This window comes from Lates calcarifer, linkage group LG12, assembly GCF_001640805.2.
Source record: "Lates calcarifer isolate ASB-BC8 linkage group LG12, TLL_Latcal_v3, whole genome shotgun sequence".
Classification (NCBI taxonomy): domain Eukaryota; kingdom Metazoa; phylum Chordata; class Actinopteri; family Centropomidae; genus Lates; species Lates calcarifer.
In genome coordinates, this window is record NC_066844.1 from 26,146,572 (window position 1) to 26,165,557 (window position 18,986).

The 18,986-nt window shown below is 43.6% G+C and overlaps 3 protein-coding genes across 7 annotated transcripts in view; 2 read left to right on the forward strand and 1 right to left on the reverse strand.

The window, feature by feature from the left end:
- The first annotated feature begins 1,145 nt into the window (after window positions 1-1,145).
- Window positions 1,146-8,753, forward strand: tespa1 (thymocyte expressed, positive selection associated 1). Of its 2 annotated transcripts, none has more exons than XM_018678939.2 (12): window positions 1,146-1,643; window positions 2,656-2,843; window positions 3,074-3,116; window positions 3,986-4,020; window positions 4,204-4,257; window positions 4,874-4,913; window positions 5,344-5,394; window positions 5,583-5,678; window positions 5,908-6,116; window positions 6,201-7,345; window positions 7,898-7,985; window positions 8,434-8,753. In XM_018678939.2, exons 2-12 carry the CDS (start codon window positions 2,699-2,701, stop codon window positions 8,523-8,525), a joined length of 1,998 nt encoding a protein of 665 aa, XP_018534455.1. In that variant the 5' UTR covers window positions 1,146-1,643; window positions 2,656-2,698; the 3' UTR covers window positions 8,526-8,753. The 2 variants fall into 2 exon arrangements, with proteins under 2 accessions (XP_018534455.1, XP_018534453.1); XM_018678937.2 differs by having other exon boundaries at window positions 1,149-1,711.
- Window positions 8,754-8,826: 73 nt separating this feature from the next.
- tarbp2 (TAR (HIV) RNA binding protein 2) lies at window positions 8,827-13,941 on the reverse strand. 3 transcript variants are annotated; one of them, XM_018678948.2, is made up of 8 exons: window positions 13,234-13,433; window positions 12,565-12,723; window positions 12,131-12,445; window positions 11,882-11,951; window positions 11,604-11,721; window positions 11,295-11,422; window positions 10,796-10,991; window positions 8,827-10,676 (listed from the first exon to the last, which is right to left on the reverse strand). In XM_018678948.2, the coding sequence occupies exons 3-8, from the start codon at window positions 12,433-12,435 to the stop codon at window positions 10,519-10,521; spliced, it is 975 nt and encodes a 324-aa protein (XP_018534464.1). In that variant the 5' UTR covers window positions 12,436-12,445; window positions 12,565-12,723; window positions 13,234-13,433; the 3' UTR covers window positions 8,827-10,518. The 3 variants fall into 3 exon arrangements, with proteins under 3 accessions (XP_018534464.1, XP_018534467.1, XP_018534462.1); XM_018678951.2 differs by lacking the exons at window positions 12,565-12,723; window positions 13,234-13,433 and adding an exon at window positions 13,882-13,941; XM_018678946.2 differs by lacking the exon at window positions 12,565-12,723 and having other exon boundaries at window positions 13,234-13,436.
- Window positions 13,532-18,986, forward strand: part of igsf8 (immunoglobulin superfamily, member 8) — a 45,683-nt gene continuing 40,228 nt past the window's right edge. For both annotated transcript variants that reach the window (XM_018678940.2, XM_051074687.1), the window contains exons 1-3: window positions 13,532-13,629; window positions 13,909-13,981; window positions 18,406-18,493. The gene's annotated coding sequence lies outside the window, so the exon portion shown is untranslated. The remainder of the gene's footprint in view (window positions 13,630-13,908; window positions 13,982-18,405; window positions 18,494-18,986) is intronic.

Consider the following 18,986-nt stretch of genomic DNA (forward strand, 5'->3'; position numbering starts at 1 on the left):
TCCCTTCGAGAGCTACGTGTGAATGATTGCTGCTCTTGTCCAATGAAAAAGGTTGTTTCTGCCTACGAGCATCTACCAGCCAATGTAATTGGGCCAAAGGCGGAGGTTAGGGCGGGACTAAGCATGGTAGGTTGTACTCCTGAGTATGATTGACGTTGGGTTATCTGTTTTCCGCTTAAAAGACGCCATGAGTAAATATATTCACATAAATACTGATATTTCCCTTTGCTCTGTCCGGGAGATCGTCTTATCATTCAGCAGGGAAACGATTCAAAGGCTCATCTCTTGCTCTGAACACAGAGGTGAGGAAGGAGGAAGGCGGACTGGGCATTTAAGTCTTGCCTCCGTGGCTACTGGCCACTCCCTGGAGGCGCCTTGTGGGTTGGGAATCAGCAAGGAGGCGGGAGGAGTCAGCTTGGGTGGAGGGGAAGAGACCCCATCACAGTCGCACACTGGCTGTGACCGCGCTGGGAGGAGAAAATGGCCCGGTTGTGGGAGGGCTTTTACGATTGGGATGTGTGAGGGGGCTGTCAGTGAAGCAGCACATGTGCCCATGTAAACAGGACAGAGGGTGGAGTTCATCCTGAAGCCAGGCCTGCATCCACCCTACTCTGTCTGCACCCAAACACTCTGATAGTCTGGGTCCATACAAACCTTTTTTTTTTTCCTTTATTCATTCCCAACACCGCCCTCACACTGTCAGGACCTCATCACCAGGCGCTAACTTCCTTCACCAGTGCAAAATACTTAATTACAAGTTAAAGTCCTGCTTTCAAAATGTCACTAATAAAAGTATATAACTATTATTGGCAAAATGTATTTAAATAATCAAGTAAAACAAGTCATAATTAAGAAAAATAGCCCATGTGATATGTAAATATAGTGGAGTAAAACATATATTTATATAATTAACTTTTGCTGTGGAGTGGAAATATTAGTCTGTGTGTTGATTTCAAATGAAATCAGATTTACTCCCCTTCTTTTATCAGTCTGAAATGAAACCACTGGTAAATCCATTAGTCACAGTTTTTAAACCCTTTGTAAAGAGTGACTTATTAGAAAGTAGCAGCCAAAAATGTATCATAAAGTTTATGAAGAATGATGATTGTGAGTCTTTAATGAAGCAGAGAGCAGCAGGTTGTCAGCTCAGTCACCTAAAATAACCCAAACCCAGGTGAATGAAAACAGATGAAATGATCTATGAATGCAAAATAAACATTTTTAAATTCACAGTTCACAGTTCGCCTCCCTCATGAAGTGTGTTGTTATTGAAGCTGTAATCTTCTCTGAGGTTTAGTTCAGTCTTTACCTCTGACATTTCCAGCAGCTTGTCTCAGTCTGTCAGCTTCTGTTTCTGCAGGATGTGTCGCAGCTGCGTCCCACGCTCATCAAACTGCTGTATTTCAGATGAGATGCAAAGTCACTTCCTCCAGTCAGTCTGCTCAGACCCCATCCGCGCACATTCACTCACTCTGCCAGGCGATGCTTCGGAGGAAATTACCCGAAACTCGTAATCAGTGACAGGCAGCGCAGGCTGGATGCTGGTGAGAGAGCCTGCAGAGTTACACACTGCTCAGCCTGCGACAACAGGAAACGAGAGAAAGAGCGCCACTGACACAGAACTGAAACCTGCGTCGATGAAGGTGAAGCTGCTGCTTCTGCCAACTTTATTCACTACTTTACCTTTCAAAGGATTACTCTGGGAGAAAAGGTAATTCAGCTAAAAACGCCTCCTGACAGTTAATACAACCTGTGGAGAAACTCTGATTCATATTTAAATGAACTGAGGATTTTTTTTTATTATTGACCGAATCACTGAGGCAATCATCTTTATTTTCGATACGGTACATTCTCTGTGTAACAATAACCTGTAGCCTGTAAATCATTTCTATTTAATCTAATCTAAACCTTCAAACTGTATTTGTCTACACTAACAGGCTGTTTCACTGAGCTCTACATTAGACATGAACTAAAGCGATGTAACATTTATCCTCTGCAGCTTTAATTAAATGGACTTGGACAGATCTGTCTCTCAGTGTTCATGGATCTTCTCCTTTGCTCTGTATCACTTTACATTTTCCAGCTTCCATCTGTGTCCTGTCTGTACTTTGTTTTATGTTCCTGCTGCACACTCAGCTTCTTTACTGCACTTCAGGCTTTTTGGACTAAATCTCTTTTATGTCTAAGTTTTCTCACTTCTACACTCAATATTTCACTGTAACCATGATTTTTTAAAAAGTCTTTGATGATACTCACTTTCTAAATAAGTCTTTCTGTGTCAGTGAATGGTATCCAGGGTAAAATACGAGTTTTATGTTGTTGTATTAATTCTTCAGTAATGTTTAGCGACAGAAAAAAGAGTGTAAAATGAGTAATGAAGAGACTTCCATATGTGGTGGTGGCTGCTGCAGTCCATGCAAAAGAATGTCATTAATCTGTCAGAAGTCACTATAGTCTGCTGTTTGTCCAACTTGTCAGATAATACCATTTATGAGGAAGCGCAGCACACTGCGGATCATTTCAGGCAGCTTTAATGTCACTAAATATATCAACAGAAAATAACAGCTATTGTGAACTTCAGTGTAAAGGTGGTGTTTGGTCTCAGCCTTTTTAAACACAGTGTCTGTGTTTCTCCTCATCCTTGTGTCTCTGTAGCTTCAGTCCCAGCATGTCCTCCTGTGGTCTGTGAACTGAGGCGATGGAGAGCCCGTCCTCCACGGTGAGGCGGCGGGCCTGGATTAACAGCAGCCGACAGTGGCCCACTCTGGAGGAGCTGGACCCAGAGGGGCCGCTGTGCAACCTCCCATCTGCCTCTATAGCAGACGACGACGTCTTCTCTGATGGTAAGTGCAAACTCACGTCACAAGTCGAGTATTTGCTTTTATTACATGATAAAAAATGATAAAAAGTTCTTTTAGAAACACTATAATTTACAGGATTACTTCAAAGTAATCAGAGGTTCCACTTTTTCATAACAGAAGCTGTCCCATATTATAAAAGAAAAAAAAAGCCTGCAGAGCTGTTTATCTAATGAGGATTACTCATAAAGATAAATGTTGTATGATTTCCACAGGATGCTTCACAGGAAAGATTGAGAACTGGCTTCTCGGTTGTGGGTGAGTCAACTCACTTTACTACTTTAAAAAAATATATAAGATGAATGCAAGATGACATTTTTAACCCCGGATTCTCAAGGACAAGGTGTCAGTCACTGGAAACTGGTTTAACAAACAACAGCATGCAGAAAGTGGAAACTGTCTGAGGTCAGGTGTTCCAGGAAGACAGTGCAGTGAGGTTTGTTTTTCACCACAATAGCCTTAGATGATGCACTTTTATGATTCCATTGGAAAAATAAGCTTCTTTTACTTGTTGAAAAACATAATATAAGAGTGCTCTGAGCTGACCTCAAAGTTTGTCCTCAGGAGAGTTCACTCACAGCTAATGTTATAAATGTAATAAATGTCTCAGGATGTAGATACAATCAGGCTTTGACTTCTTAAATATTTCCTTGAGGTTTAGAATAAAATAATTATATAACTAGAGGGAAATAACAGTTCTCTTTTCCTGTTATGAAACTGATTGGAGGAAGGTCAGTGCAGAGACGATATTTCATGTCTAGTAGTTTAATCACTGAAAAGGAAGCTGCACTGTGGTGAACAATTAGGTGCTACGTTCAGTGTGTCAGCATCCAGCACTAACAGTAGAGTGGTGTGATGGTTAATGAATTCTGAGAACTCGACGTGATGAAAATGACCGAGCTGGTTTGGAGGTGTCGACCTTAATTGTGCTCAGCATGTGAACATTTCTTCAAGAGGAAGCTGAGCGCCTGTTAAGAGCTGATTAGACAGGAGATCTGAGTCCTTGGACTGTGGATACGCTGCTATCACATACAAACACATTCTCTAATATGACAGAGGAAACATGCAGATAACACTGAATGGATGTGTGTGTATTTACACATTAAATATTGGAATATGTCTTTCAGGTCAGGGGCCTGCTCAGACAAACAGCTGAGCTTTGGTGAGTATGAACTGACACAGAGTCAGTTTTGTGCTAAATGCAAATCTAATGTATACAGTTTAACCATACACTTTAGTTTTGGTGGTGTACTTGAGTAAATGTACTTAGTTACATTCCACACACTCAGAAATGAACATGTAACGTGCAACAACTCGATCTGAAGCCTCTGTGTCCTCTCTTCAGAGGCTGTGCTCAAAGCCAGCAACTTTGACGATGACCTGAGTCTTGGTGCTGATGGTAAGTGCACACAAAGTGTACACACACACACACACACACACACACACACACACACAGACACAAAGGAAACTAACAAAGCAGGAAATGTTCTTATAGGAAAATGAGTTATGCATCATGAATGTTTTTTATTCTCTGCTCGAGCTTGTGTTTGTTGTGTTTGTAATAGCGGTAGACGACACTGACCTGTTTATTCATATCAACTGTAAAATCTCACAGAATGTGTGCTGGTGTTTGAGAAGGTGCTGGATGGAAAGTACTACTAGCCATATCAGGGCTGAAAACAGTTCTATAATTGTTACTGTAAAGTCAAAACATCCATTTGTGTGCAGTATCCGTAATATTACACCTGTATCCCTTTCCCTTTACCGAACATGAGTTATAAATTCATCTTTGAGTGACATCCTGGATCAGGTTTTGCATTACATGCACCTGACATGATTAGACACAAAGTGATAATGGATGCACACCTGGAAGAGTTGTGATGTTAATCCAAATTTCACCAGGGCAACACGGCCAACACACACAGCCAGATAAATATTTGACTGGACAAAGGTTTGCAAATGAACAGGCATTCAGATGCATATCAACACATTCCTCTTTTCATTCTTTGTTCCAGCTTCTGTGTTAAATGGTGGAGAAATCTCATTGGATGCTGGGTGAGTTCAGACTGTAAAACAATGAAACAACAAAACCACGAGAAGTGAGGAATGTAGGACTATTGAATTAGTTAATATTAGTTAATATGAATCCACATTGCTTTAATCATTGTACAGAGGGAGGCCAGTCTGTATTTTTAACTCCATGTCCTGTTTGCAGCAGAAAAACACAATTGATTTAGGAGAGAAATTAACTGATGCTGATGTTGTGTTGTGGTGAGATCTCAGGGCAAATGAACAAGTCTCCTCACTGCTATTTTTAGTTCCTGGTTACACCCCTTCACACTGAGTCTGTTTCTGGTGAAATGGTTTAGAAGTGTGAATCAGATGGAACTCACTCATCACTAAAGCAACTGCACAGAATGGACTGTTCTTATTATATATTTATATTATTTTTTGTTATTTGTTTCACTCTGTGCTGACCTCAAAGCCCTGCACAGCAGACTCCCAAGACACGACGACACAGCAGACTCAGCAGCAGGTCAGTACCCAGACTCCTCCACCAAAGACCAGATCAGAAAGTAGAACCTCCAGATTATTGTCATAGGAATTTTTAGGAGGTTTTCTTTTTCTATTTTTAGAAATGTCAGCTGACTATCTGTTTTTTCTTTATTTATTGATCTAATTTGTGGGTCATATGCGATGTAATTTTCCACGTCTTGTCTGCAGCACCCCTCGTCCTGGACTAAGTCTGCCGTCGCTGAACTTGGGTCACAGCATGGCCTCCAGCTGCCTCTCCTCCTCCACCTGTAAAACCACATCAAGGTGAGGCTGCAGCCTTTGTTCTGCAGGTCTGTGGACTGATAACCGTGCCCTTTGCTCTTGAATGACCTGCTCGACAGGTTGCAGCTTATCAAATCAGGTTTCCTCCTCAACATTTCTCCTTTTCTGGCTTTTCCCTGAATCAGACAGTGGGCCTACATGCCATTTTATTCTATTTATTCTGTTCTTTGAACTCAGCATTTTCTCCCCCGTCCTCTCACACATGCACCAGTGTATCAGAGGTCCTGCAGATGTGTTCGGAGGATGCAGAGGAGACGCTGTACGAGCTGGGTTTCGGCTGCGATGAGCCGCAGGTCACGGTTCGCATCCCCCCTCGCTTCTTCACCTTCCCCTCTCAGGCTCAGGGCATCAACTTCCGCCTCTTCCTGGACTCACAGCTCCGGCGGATACGAGAGGAGGACCCCAGCCTCTCTCTAGCGAGTAAGACTATGGATTCATGAAGTCACTGCTGTAGTTGTGTGATCCATATAACTTGTATTAATCTACATCTTATTCTTTCCACAGGCCGTTTCAGACAAGTCCAGGTGCTCACAGCGATGGCCAACGCCTTCTACTCCCTCTACTCCCACGTGTCCCGCACCCCTCTTCAGAAGCTGGCCACGCCGGAGTTTTCCTTCTCGTCCCCCGTGGAGAGGATCGAGCGCTTCAGGAGCAGCATCCGCAGCGAGCCGCGCTCTCCGGTGGAGAGGCTGAAAGACACCGTCTCCAAGATGTGCCTCTACACAGGCTCTCCACGCGGGTCAGACTCCACATCTCCACAGCCCTCACCCAGGAAGAGGTCCAGCCTCCCTGACGTTGTGGATATAGTCCTGGTGAAAGTCAAGACCGGGGCGACCAAGAGACTGGATCTGGGGGAATTTAACAGGAGCAATTCAGCTGTGGATGTTCGGCTAGTCACAGATGATGATAAATCCTTTAAGAGTGGGAAAGAAGAGGAATCACAGAAGACCGCGGATGTTCTTCAGAATGAGAGTAAAATCTGTCATAAGGAGATGCAGAGCAGCAAACAAACAGATAATGCTGATGCTGGTGAGAACAGCGTCCAGGCAACAGAGGCTGACAGGACTCAGAGTATAAGAACATCTCTGGCCTCATCGTTATCAGGAGAAACTGTGATAGAAACAAATCGTCAGGCAGAGCCGGACTCATATTCGACTCCAAGTGACACGAGGACAGCTGAGCTAAAGCCTGTTACCAAGGCTACGTACGATCTTATCTGCCCGCAGATAGTTGAGAGCGTACATCAGGCTCCTTTCTGCTGCCAAAACCCACACGCTCCAAAAACAAACACTTTGCCTCTTATCTGCTCTGAGACACAAAGCACAGATACATCACGTCCTGGATCACAAAAACCCCAAACACCAACCCCTATCTCTGCCAGGCAGGCATCCAGATCACTTCCTGTCCTGGTCCCCAACGGCAGCTATACCCATTACTCTATCACTGTGACGGGCTGGGAGGGGGACGATGCCTCTTCCTCTTCCTTGAACGCACCAGATTCCAGTCATACTTCAACCGTTCCGCCTGTTGGGGCGCGTAAGGAGTCGTTTAATGAGGGGAAAAGCCAGTACCTGAATCCACTGACACATCAGAGCCTGGGGCAGTTCTCCAATAGCCTACAACAGGTTAACTCTTTTGAACTGGAAGAGGTGCGATAATAAAACAATAGTACTGCACATGTACAGGAATTTCTGGCTGAACAGTGGTGGAAAGATGTGATGTTATGAAGGAAAAATACACCTTTTCTCCAGATATATTTACAAACTTATCGTTCTCTAACAGAAAGGACCTGTTTGTAAACTCATATTCAGATTGTTCAGTTTAAACTCTTTCCCTCAGTGGATGGATTCAGACTCATGATTCACGGTGTGGTGTTTGTGGGTAATTGTTAAATAAGTTGCTTCATGTTGTGCCAACGGTTGAAAACACTGTCATCACAGTATCTGTTATTGCTCCACAACATTTTAATTTTTTACTTTAAAATTTATTCCTTTGGTTTTAAGTTCTGAGAATGATTTTGATCAGTCAAACAAAAACCAGTAAACAAAAAGGAAATAGATCAAGATTAAGTTACTTATCAGATGGATTAGATTTGTTGTTGTCATAAGGAGGAGAGATGAACAAATGCTACCACTGAACCTCTAATTATTCAAGCGTCAAAGCAGATATACAGTGAGAAATGTCTGCGTCTGTCTCAACAGGTGCACAGTGCAGGAGAGGAAGAATTCGGACAGACGGACGCTGCAAAAACAACAACCTCACCGTCGTCCACAAAGCATCAGAACAAAGGTACAGTGCATTAAATTTTCTTGGTGTGTGAGTGAGGTTCTTTGCACGAACACAGAAGATCATAGTCAGTGGTATATATAACTGTCACACTGTGGTCATGTCGGACAGGAACATGACTTGTCATATTTTAGAATAGCTCTTTCTAACACACTGATAAGCTAGTTTGTGTGGCCACCAAACTGCTGATGCCACTCACAGCAAAAACACGGTTCTAATGGTTCTAAGAGAAGAGAAGCATGTTGTCAGTTTACACTGTAGCAGCTACTGTAACCAGACTCATGCAGAAAAGGAGAGGAGGCAGGAGTGTATGCAGGTCACTGTGCAGGTGTAGTCGACAGTGGGAACATGCTGAATGTGCCTTTGTGTACCAGTTCAGGTCAGACTGCAGCTGCATCTGTGCAGTGGTACAGAGCAGGGAGCTGTCAGCTGATTGTGTTTGTGTCTGTAGGTGAGGTGGTCCGGGGCGACAGCGTGCAGTCAGACAGCAGCGGCTACGCAGACGAAGAAGTCAGTCCCTCATTGGACAGACACGGCAGGTGACGGGAAACACAGAGCTCCACGCAAACGACGTGTCGTCTTTCAACTGTGGACTTTTTTTCTGCACTTAAGATTTGAGTTTCTACAACTCATGGTTTGGAAAGTGCATCGCAGCAAGAGAGGCTGTAGACTGAGGAAGCTTTCTCCCATTAGGAAAAGTTGAGGATATGCAAAGCATTAAGTTAACTCCCAGAATCCTGTAAATAAAGTCACTGAGAGGCTTTGATGAAATACTGTGTGGTTCATATTTAAATAGAAAGGTGAGTCTCACTGGAATTACAGCATGATCAATTTATTACAACAGTAAAATTTACAGAAAATGTTTTATTGGAAACAAAGTCAATTTCACATGGAGCTCACACTTTAGTTCATTGTTGCTTTTTTTTAAAACTGGGCATCATTTTCTACAATGACAAAGTCTATTTCAAATTTAATAATGTCAGTGTTGACGTCAACGGTGTCAGCACCTAAAAAATTCACTAAAAACCAGCTGTTAAACTTCCTCCTTTCAGGAATCAGAACAATGAGATGCAGTTCTGCCTTTTCAGAGGAAACTAGGTCAGTGTTACATCAGACAAAGCGACTGGACTGAACAGGCAGTGTCTGATGTACAGAAACGTGGTCAGGCTGCATTGTGCAAAGGACATTATCTTTTCAAGTAGTGCAAACTGTTTTCAGTACTTATTACCAGCAGAGTGCAAAGCAGTACATGGACAGATATGAAACCTTATGACACAGGTAGTCTGAGAAAATAATCTGGAAAATCACCGTGATCGGTTTTCAAATGTCATTACAGGAATCACAGTCACGTTGACGGAAAAGAGAAAAGAAAATGATGATTATAAATGATGTAATACTGGGCTTAAAAACACTGAAACTCCACATTAGAATATGTAATATGTAAATGGATTTACACATGTCCTAATGCAGAGGGTGATAGAGAAGATGACTAATTTCGATGCTGTGAGAGAATTTTCATCCTCACAACTAAAAGACATAATCTGATTATTTTCTCTCATAGTGTTCAGAAATGAAAAAGCTTCTGATGATCGTGTTGAGAGTTCCTACAGTGATGTGAAAGTCATCAACCTGGGGAAGCAACATTACAAACATTTACGAGCAATTCATATAATTTCCCATCGCCTGAGTCGACTCATCTTCCTCACGATTCTATGTCAGTAAATGCCAAAGAGTAACATGATTAGAAAGGGTTCATTTCAAATAAACCTAATGAGTTCAAAATGTCTGTTAAGTACAGATCAAATAAGTTTTGACTGGTTGAAATCTTGAACTGATTTTTAAAATGAAAACGTCCAAACTTCTAGTCTTTAAGGCCAAACACTGAGAACATCACAGACAGTTTGAGTTCCAGGGATTTCAAATGAATATACAAGAAAAGCCACATTCATACGAGCTCATGTGTAAAAGGGGCAGTCTTTAAAATAATTCTCCTCTGATATTTATTCAGCAGAGTCTCTTTCTCCTTGATTCAGCAGCTTGGCTGTTATTTTTTCTTCATGTCCATCCGTGGTTGGCGAGTAGTCCAATTTCAACAAATCTCTTTGACCTGTGGCACTTTTTCATTGCACCAAAATGTATCTTCTCCAGTTATGTGGGAGCTCGTCACAAAAGCACCATTTAAAATTTCAGATAAAGACTTTGTCAACTTTTACATTTTAGGAACACACAGCGCTGTGTATGGATGACGAGCAAGAACGAATAAAAATAATGAAATTGCATTTTAAAATAATTTGTGACGAGTATGCAAAATGGCGAGGAGAGGAGGATATATGAGTTTTGGGCACCTAAATGTTCATTGGCAACAATTAGAAATGAAAAGTGAGTGGAAAAGCGCTCCGGGGGTAAATCTGACAGAAAAAGTCTCTATTTCCAAATGTGAGGTAATTCATGGTGTTTGAACTCATCGCAAAAGTGCCTCCGTCGTCCACTATCCTGGCAATGCGTAGCGGCAAGTTCGAGTCTGTGAGGAGGAAGGTCACTTCCCTCCGGCCATGATTTTGAGGTACTGCAGTGCATTGTGGGCTGCGTTGGCTCGAGCTGCGTCTATGCTCGGCGCAAAGCCGTGGCACACTGTGATTGGCTGCGTGGACAGCTCCACCAGACACTGACACAGGCCGCTCAGACTCCGCTCCTCTGAAACAAAGACAGAGCACGAAGGTTGAAAACACATCAACACTGAGGAGTTTTAACCTCCTGATATCAGGACACTGGTTCCTCTAGAAAAAACTCCTCGCTACCGTTTCCAAACTCACCTAGATCCAGGTAGCTGACGTCAAAGCGCTGCTCGACAGACAGGTCACTCAGCAGGGAGCAGAAGTTGGAGTCGGAGGGCATGCCCAGAGGGTGGCTGCGGAGCTGGAGGATCTTCTCTCCGGCAGAGTTACGCAGAGAGTCCCACGTGCAGCTGAAGCCTTTGCTTTTGCCCGACTCGGCTCTGTTCCCCATGTGCTGCGTGAGCAGGAGAGATGAAATTCATAGAGCAGTTAATAAACACTGTTATTATCTGCCAGAGAGATTTATGAGCAATGGGGTATCAGGTGTGTATCTGAAGGATAAACGACTGGAAGTAGCAGACATTATTAAGCACTATAATGCAAATATAACATCTGCGTACAGAGGGAACAGAACTCAGTATAATAAATGGTGGGTTTTAGTCACATATTATGCAGAACTGTGCAATGTGCTGAATAATTTACCATACAGGATTTCCACAGGTCCAGATACAGAGAATATTTGCATCATGTTTCTCACCATGGTGAACGTGTCATCCTCTGCGTCGGCGTCGTTGCTGGTCCTCAGGTCTACTGGGACGTCGTGTATACGCGATAACATCTTAGCTGCTGCATTTCTCTTGGCTAGCTTCTTGGACGTACCACTTCCTAGAGATGAACTGAAGATTATGAGTAATGTTGCACAAATAATGACTACTGGCTTAATGATGGCCTGTCAGACTTCTTTAGACACCGAGAGAGCAGTGTTCCAAAGGCTTCCAAAAAAAACAAACATGGAAAGTGACACACAACTCACACGCTCATGGAATTAAACATAACGCATTTTTACCAATTTCCACAAATCTCTCGACTCTGCAGGTCATGGTGAACTCTTTGCGATGTGCTGGACCAGACTCCTGAGTGACCGTGTACTCTGGCAAACGCCATCCTTTCTGCACCACCAGCTCCTGGAGGAGGAGAGGACGGACACATTCTTAATTAAAAGATAAAAAGATAAACACAACGGCGTGAAGCCATAAACTGATGACAGATGACACAATGACAGTATGCATTAGAAGAAAGTCAAACAACAAAGTTAGACTTCAGTAGTTGTCTTTGTTTAATCACCTGCAGAGCCCCCACAGGGTTACATTCAGACTGCTGAGAACTGCCTGAGGTCTTCATCTCTGACTGGGAGCTGCACAGAAGATGAGATAAAACAACTCAGAGGAGGAAGTAATGAAACCACACAGATCTCAAGTTTGCATTTGTTCAGTGTTGCAACATTCAACACATCAGTCAGATGACACACCATTAGACACACAGAGCACACACAGATGTTATCTAACATCAGCTGATGCCAGGAAACTAACTAACCCGTCTCCATCAGTAGACACGTCAACCCCAATAAACCCGTCTACTCCAACACCAACTCCAGCGGGACCTCCGAGACCTCCTTTGAGCATCTTCAGAGCAGCCTCGGCTGCTTTGTGCTTGGCTGCCTTCTTGCTGGGCCCTTGGCCGGTGCAGCTGATCTCTCCGACGGAGACGCGGAACGTGAAGTTGGGCTGGTGGGCCTGTCCCTCGGCCTTCAGCAGGTCATACACTGGGGTCTTGCCTATCCGCGTTCCATACTCCTGCAGCAGACTGATGGGCGTCTTTCCGGGATTCACAGCCAGCATTTGCTCAATACTGAAGAAAAGAAAACCCAAAGCGTGAGACAGACTGTTGACAGCAGCGTGTCAGAGGGCATGAGGCCAGCCAGTGTTTGTTTCTCCTTTTTCTTCTAAGGCTAAATTGTTGTCACTCACCTATATTACAAAAGATTTTGAGACATCTGAAGGGAGTTTGAATAGTACTCCCAACTTGTGCCTCTCCAAAAGTCCTGGTTCCGCAAATCCAGAGAACCTCACTGTGTTCTCCAACAATATCTGACAGCAGCTGATATGAACCTGAATACATCCATTAGGCTAGATTCCCAGGAGAATGAATACTTTTATACACACATATATGATATACACAGAGAAACAATCCTAATGGCTTCATCTGCAGGATGCAACAAGTTGCAGGTCTGTGCACTGACATCTGTAAAGTGGACCACACTGTCTGAGAGACACAGATTAATCTACAGTCAGAGCAGTTTGTCCCCTGTGTTGATCTGATTAAGGGTCTGAGGACACTGCTGCAGGTTGTTAATACTGCTGCATATTAAGCTACAGATATCTAATAACACGTGAAGGTCTGTGGATCCAGCTTCCATAGATTTCATAATCAGTGATTAAGACATTAGCAGTTACGCTGATCAATCATACAGATACAGATGTGGCACCGCTGTGTAGCTGGCTGAGTAGAGTACTGACTGATTTCTGTTAGAAAGAGTCATAAGCAGCAGTTTAATATTAGAGGCCGTCCAGAAAACCTACTAACATAAAGATCTAATGGACAGTGCTATGTTAGCTTAGCTTCTGCTGCAGCTTCACCTGGAGCACCCGGAGTTTCTCTTCCAGCTGTCCGATGCTGTCTCGTCGTTCATTCCCTATTTCACGCAGACAGAGCCGATCGGTTTCGGATGGCAAATCCCCCCAACAAAACGGACGCTTTTCTGTTCATTAGACGGTGTTTTCCCAGACAGATGATGGGGCAGCGACATGTGAAGAGCAGACGAGGCGCCCTCCGCTCCGACAGAAAACAGATATGACGTAGGACGTATCCCGGCGGAACTCGAACTCTCATTGGTCCGGAAAAACCGCGGGTTGGTTCGGTTTGTATGCCGGGAGGCCCCGACGGAGAGCGGACAGTAAAAGGCAAAAGACAAGAGCAGGCGCTCATGTGCAGCGACTACCGGCCGGTTATTTTCCTTACAACAACAGAAGCAGGTGAATCTGCCGGTGGAGCTAAAGTATTACTGTTCACAAAATATAAAAAAGTAAAAATGTTAAGTTAAAAGTAGTTAGTAGCGAAGTGAATGTACACAGCTAGCTACTTACCTACCGTTAGCTAGTGCGGTTAAATTAGCATTAATGTAAACAGAGAACCACAGGGAATACATTTATCCTTGTAAATTGTCCATTTCACTGTTTTCAATCTTTAACGTTAGTACAGGAACTGTTGCAGCAGAAAAAACGTACTTAATAAGTGTGGTGTTGTTTTTGCAGCCACTTTTCTTCAAACTGCTGCTCTCAGAAAACTGCCCCGGACACAGTGTGTTCACAGTGCGGAAGTATTCAAGTAAGTACCAGGGTCAGTTGTACTGGAGAAAATGTTTGTTGTCTCTGCCTCGTTTTGTAGGCTAATCTTGGTTTTGTTCAGCGTGAGAGAAAGTAATTATCCCACAGTTTGTGTTTTCTACGTGGGGTAACCAGTTGAACTGCTAGTTGTTGTTTTTTTGTTTTGTTGTTGTTTTAGTTTGCTCTTAATTGTAGGTTACAGCAATAAAAAGGTATTTGTTGTGCTTGACAAGTTTTATTGCACCAAGTCTGTGCAGTCATTTGTTATGACTGGAGTCAACCAGAAGAGGGCGACAGTCAGTTGCTGATCTGCCCGGCTGACGGGCCTCTCTGTCCGGGCTGTGGGCCCCTGAGTTGCCGGGCACCTGTCATCTCCACCATGGACCAACATGGAGACATTTAATTAGTTTAGTAGACTGAGCACTGTGAAGCTGAGTACGAGGGTTTGGACCCAGGTACACAGTGTGTCAACTCAATCCTACAGAGATGAATCTCTATGTCTCATACAGCACCCATCTAAACCAAGATAAAAGGTGCATTATGGGAACACTTTTGGCAGTACAATATTAATATAATTAAGCGATTAAAAGCACAAAAAATGAAATAGAAAGTTCCCACTCAAGCACCAGTCCCAAATCAAAATAGTGCTGAGCAGTTTAAAAACAAAATAGAAGAAAATAAAAGCAAAGCCTGGCAGATAACATGTTGAAAACTACCTGGACTGACCACACTTTAAAGATAGGTGTGTGTGTTGTATGTAGTGGGGTAGAAATTCTTTAGGCAAACAAAAAGTGATGGCAGTGAAATTGATTACAGAATAACACTGCAGACTGACAGCAATACTAATTTAAGTCCAGTTTCTCTGTTTAGTTTGAATCCCTTTCCCCTGGTGAATACCCAGAGGAACTGTGCAGACCCTTAAAATCTTTTGTACCCGCAAGATCAGAACCTCCTGCCCAACTAATGTAGCAGCACTTCCATAAAATATTTCAGTACATTTTCCACCTTTCCATCATTTCCTTTATTTCTGTGGCTGCACAATTAATCCCGTGATGGTTTGCTCGTAAACCCCCGCTGGCCGGCGTTGAAACGCAGCTTGGATTCTGATGGCTTCATTCACTGGCATCGGCGTGTCAGTGTGGATAAGCAGGTTTTGCCAAATGCAACACAAAGTGAACTGGCCATGACAATGAGTAAAGTTGTCTCCCATTTGAACTCCCAAACCTACAATCAAAGCTCCATGATTTATCTGCAACCAGAGCATACCCCTCCTACTCATTATTCATACTTTCAGCGTTAATTTGCCTTGTTCGCCGGGCCTTCGTTTGTCGGTTGAAGGCCCTAATTTATTGACCTATAACGTGATAATGTAAGTGTTTTTATTGAGCTAGCGGTTAAATCACTGAGTGAATGAGATCAGAAATGAATGCTGTCTTAGCAGTTGCAATATACTTCATCCAAAACGTATGTGCACATAGACGCACACATCCACAAACACACTTTCCTTTTCCCTGTCTTGGCCTGGCGCATTAGTATGTGTGGTTCTTTGGTTGCCAAAATCATCAGTAGATATCTTCAAGCATGGAGCTGTATGAATGCTCTTTTTCCCTCCTTCCACAATATGATGTGTTTCCTTTTTTGTGTGTGTTTTGATCCCTCTCTTGCGGCCAAGCTGTGCTGTGGTGAGGCGCGGGTTCGAGTGGCGCTCCCGTGTTATTTTTGGCAGCAGCAGTGGTTGGTGGCTGTTGAGGAGAGAGGAGACAGAGGGGGGAGGAGAGGGGAGGGGAGGAGGGGGGGTAGCATGGAGCCCAAAACCGAGGCTGTTTAAGGGATTTCTGTCTGAAGGAATTGCTTTGTAATGATCAGAGACTCATTATGGATGTGCGTGCGTGTGTGCCCTCGAGCGTGAATACACACAACACACACACACACACACACTCACACACACTTACAGAAAAAGGCTGGCATCCACATTTGTACATTTAGCACTTCACAAACACCTCATATACATGTTCTCATTTACAGACCACACACTCTCACAGTCTCTAGATTTCTTAACATGTGAAGTGTGTACTTTTTCATAGAATCAGCGCCATCCATGTACGATGAAATTTAGATATTTTTACTTTTCGCAGTCGGCCAGTTCCTGTCACATGGGAACTATTTCTTGTTTGTCAACCACTTTGTTAATGCTCTCTCCCTCTCTCTCCTCTGTGGGAGTCAGTCTGAGACATGCTGCCTGCTCAGGCAACATGCAGTGTCAGACATTCACGCTCCTCCCTCTACGCTTCTGAAAACACCATTTGAAAAAGATTTTCTCCAACTCTATTCTTGGCCACAGATCAAGAGAACGTTATTACTCTACTTTATTTATTTATATATTGTGGTGGTAATGTGTGTGAACGTATGCGTGCATGTATGTATGTGTGTGTGTGTGTGTGTGTGTGTGTGTGTGTGGGTGAGTGATATGTAATTGTGTATGTATGTGAGTTAGCCCACAAAGATATTTCAATTTCTTCAGAATATTAAATAAACATGCAGCAGCAGCAGCAGCAGCTTCAGTGAAGCGCTGCCTGCCAGTGGGTTTTGGGTTGGATGGGTGGCGGTGCTGGTGGTGAAGGGGGAGAGGGGGTTTGTGGCCGTGGCTCTGGGGGGGTGAGGCAGCTCATGGTCAGGGCCCCCGCCGGACACACTGGCGCCTCGCGCTGGAGGACTTCTGAACCACCACACTCCTCCACCAAAACCCTGCCAACCCTGGCTCCGTGCTCCCGCTTCCAACCCAAATCACTCAGTTCTCTCTCTGCATTCTGACTCTCTCTCTCTCTCTGTCTGTCTCACTGTCTCTCTCTCCCTCCTCTCCCTCCTTCCTCCCCGACTCTTTTTCCTTCTACAGTTTCCTCATTCAGTTGATCCCAGTCCAGATTCATTTGCTATTTGGCTGCCTTCTCTTTTCTCACTTACCGCTGTACTTTTAGTGGCAGGTCTCTCTGATTGTGTTTTCTCTACCTTTTTCTCCTGAGGGTTTTGTGTTTTTGTACATATCCACCAGCCCTTCTCTTCTCTGTCTCTCTTAAATCCCTTCACTTTAAATGTTCCAAGGAAGTATTTAGTGGCTTGAACTTAAAAAAAAAAAAAAGCAAACAGGAATGGTTTGGGCTGTATGTCGGTCAGAATACCGTCAAGATAGTAAGCATTTTGAAAAGGAAAGAACAGTTTATGGGTGTTTGAGATATTTGTAAGGGTATTAGGTTATAATGGACCATCAATTTTCTAAGTGTTTTTCCAATCTTCTACCAAGAGACTTTACAAACTTTACATTGAGGCTAAAATCAAGTAAACCCTGACACCTTTACTGTGTGTGCTTTCACTACACATCTCCCTAAATTTGAATCTGTACGTAGAATTAATCATTCATCATAATTAGAAGTTTACATTGATGTTACATGATGAGAAATACCTGAGATCACATCATGCACTCCTGGGCAAATGTGGTTTCTCCAAAAATCCTCCCTGCACCTACTGCTGCGTATAATTGAATTATGGATGTCAAACATCTTAAGCAGAGTGGATATGTCTTTACGTGTCACACATGCAATTTTCTTAACTTAATTTTCCCCTGGAAGCAATTTGTCATCCGGAGGCCATTAAATGGGAAGGATATTATCTTTTTAAAGGGGCACAGAGTCACCCACAACCCTCCCACAGTTCCTATAAACAAAATGGCCTCATTTAGTGGTGCATTTGGTGCATTGGGCAACAAGGGAGGACTCCCTTTAAACTTTAAAGGCAGGCAGATCTCGGGCTAGGAAAGGCTGTGACATTGTGTGATTAGAGTTGGAAATATGAGAAGCACTCTGAGTTTGATGATGCAAGGCGCACAGGCCACTGTTTGTTTTTCTCAAAAGTGAGGGTGGTCTAACCTCCATCACCAGTGTAATAATGATTCATACACTGCAGCGCGGCGAGGAGAGATAGGATGGAGTGCAGCAAGATGCAGCATTGTTGCATCAGCTGGACTCAAAGGCATGTTGCCACAGCGTGACCTGAATTTACTGCATGAATGAAGAGAGGATACTTGATGACTGAGGCACATCTTTTGTGCCTCTTTGTAACATGCCGCTGCTTCCTCTCCTGACATGTAAACGGTGGTTTGAAATGATAAGCAAAGGGGACATAAAATACATCTGAAAGGTAGCTTGACCTTCTTACCTTCTGCCCTCTCTTATCTGGTATGTTTTCCTCTTTAACCCCTGTTTTATTCAGCCTGACCTCCTCTGCTCTCCAGGTCATGTTATGGTTCACTCAGGTCACTTTGCTTTTCCCCTTTGCCAAAAAAAACCTTATCTTGTTTTTACTTACAGCCTGACCGCTGAGCCTCTGGGCGTGCTGACATTCTTTTCCCTCTCTCCCCCCTCTCTGCCGCAGAGACCCAGCCACACCTGCGGACACCTGTGCTTTTGTCCTGCCTCATGCCTCCCACCACAACCCCCCCCTCCTGCCCTGCACACACAAGGTAGGGAGCTGTAGGCGCCTGTGCCTGTAGCTATGTCAGAGCACAGTCCATTGTTTTACTTAACTACTCAGTTAGGACCAGATAATAGCAAGAGAAGGAAGTTCATTAGCATTTATTTCAACACATCATGATGAATGGTTCTCTCATTTAAAGAGCTGGAATCTGAGTCTCTCTGAAAGTTTCACCTTCCTGGGGTAATTCATTAAGTTTGTCTAACTCATCAAGTCATGACTTAACTAAACACTGCTCGAGTCACTGTTTTAAAATTACTTCTTTGTGTTAGTTTGGTCGGAAATGGGCTGTGTGATGGCTTTAACAGGTGTGTCTGGGATCCACTGGAATAACCTTTTTTTAGTGCCATTAAGCCTGCAGTGATTCGATTTTGTAAATGGAGTGCAGGGGCACGAGTGGGCAAAACCATATGGAACAGATTGTCCGGTTTCTCCCGCTGTGTGTCACTGCATGTATATTTTCCTTTTTTATGACCTTATTT

What these genes read in the sequence shown, in the direction of transcription:
- tespa1 (XM_018678939.2), top strand. Translation starts at nt 2,699, where the DNA reads ATGGAGAGCCCGTCCTCCACGGTGAGGCGGCGGGCCTGGATTAACAGC. An exon ending in GAAATCTCATTGGATGCTGG is followed by an intron (nt 4,914 to 5,343) that starts GTGAGTTCAGAC and finishes CTGACCTCAAAG; the next exon opens with CCCTGCACAGCAGACTCCCA. An exon ending in ACTCTTTTGAACTGGAAGAG is followed by an intron (nt 7,346 to 7,897) that starts GTGCGATAATAA and finishes CTGTCTCAACAG; the next exon opens with GTGCACAGTGCAGGAGAGGA.
- tarbp2 (XM_018678946.2), bottom strand. Translation starts at nt 13,286, where the DNA reads ATGAACGACGAGACAGCATCGGACAGCTGGAAGAGAAACTCCGGGTGC. An exon ending in ACCCTGTGGGGGCTCTGCAG is followed by an intron (nt 11,722 to 11,881) that starts GTGATTAAACAA and finishes CTCCTCCTCCAG; the next exon opens with GAGCTGGTGGTGCAGAAAGG. An exon ending in CGTCAGCTACCTGGATCTAG is followed by an intron (nt 10,677 to 10,795) that starts GTGAGTTTGGAA and finishes TCTTTGTTTCAG; the next exon opens with AGGAGCGGAGTCTGAGCGGC.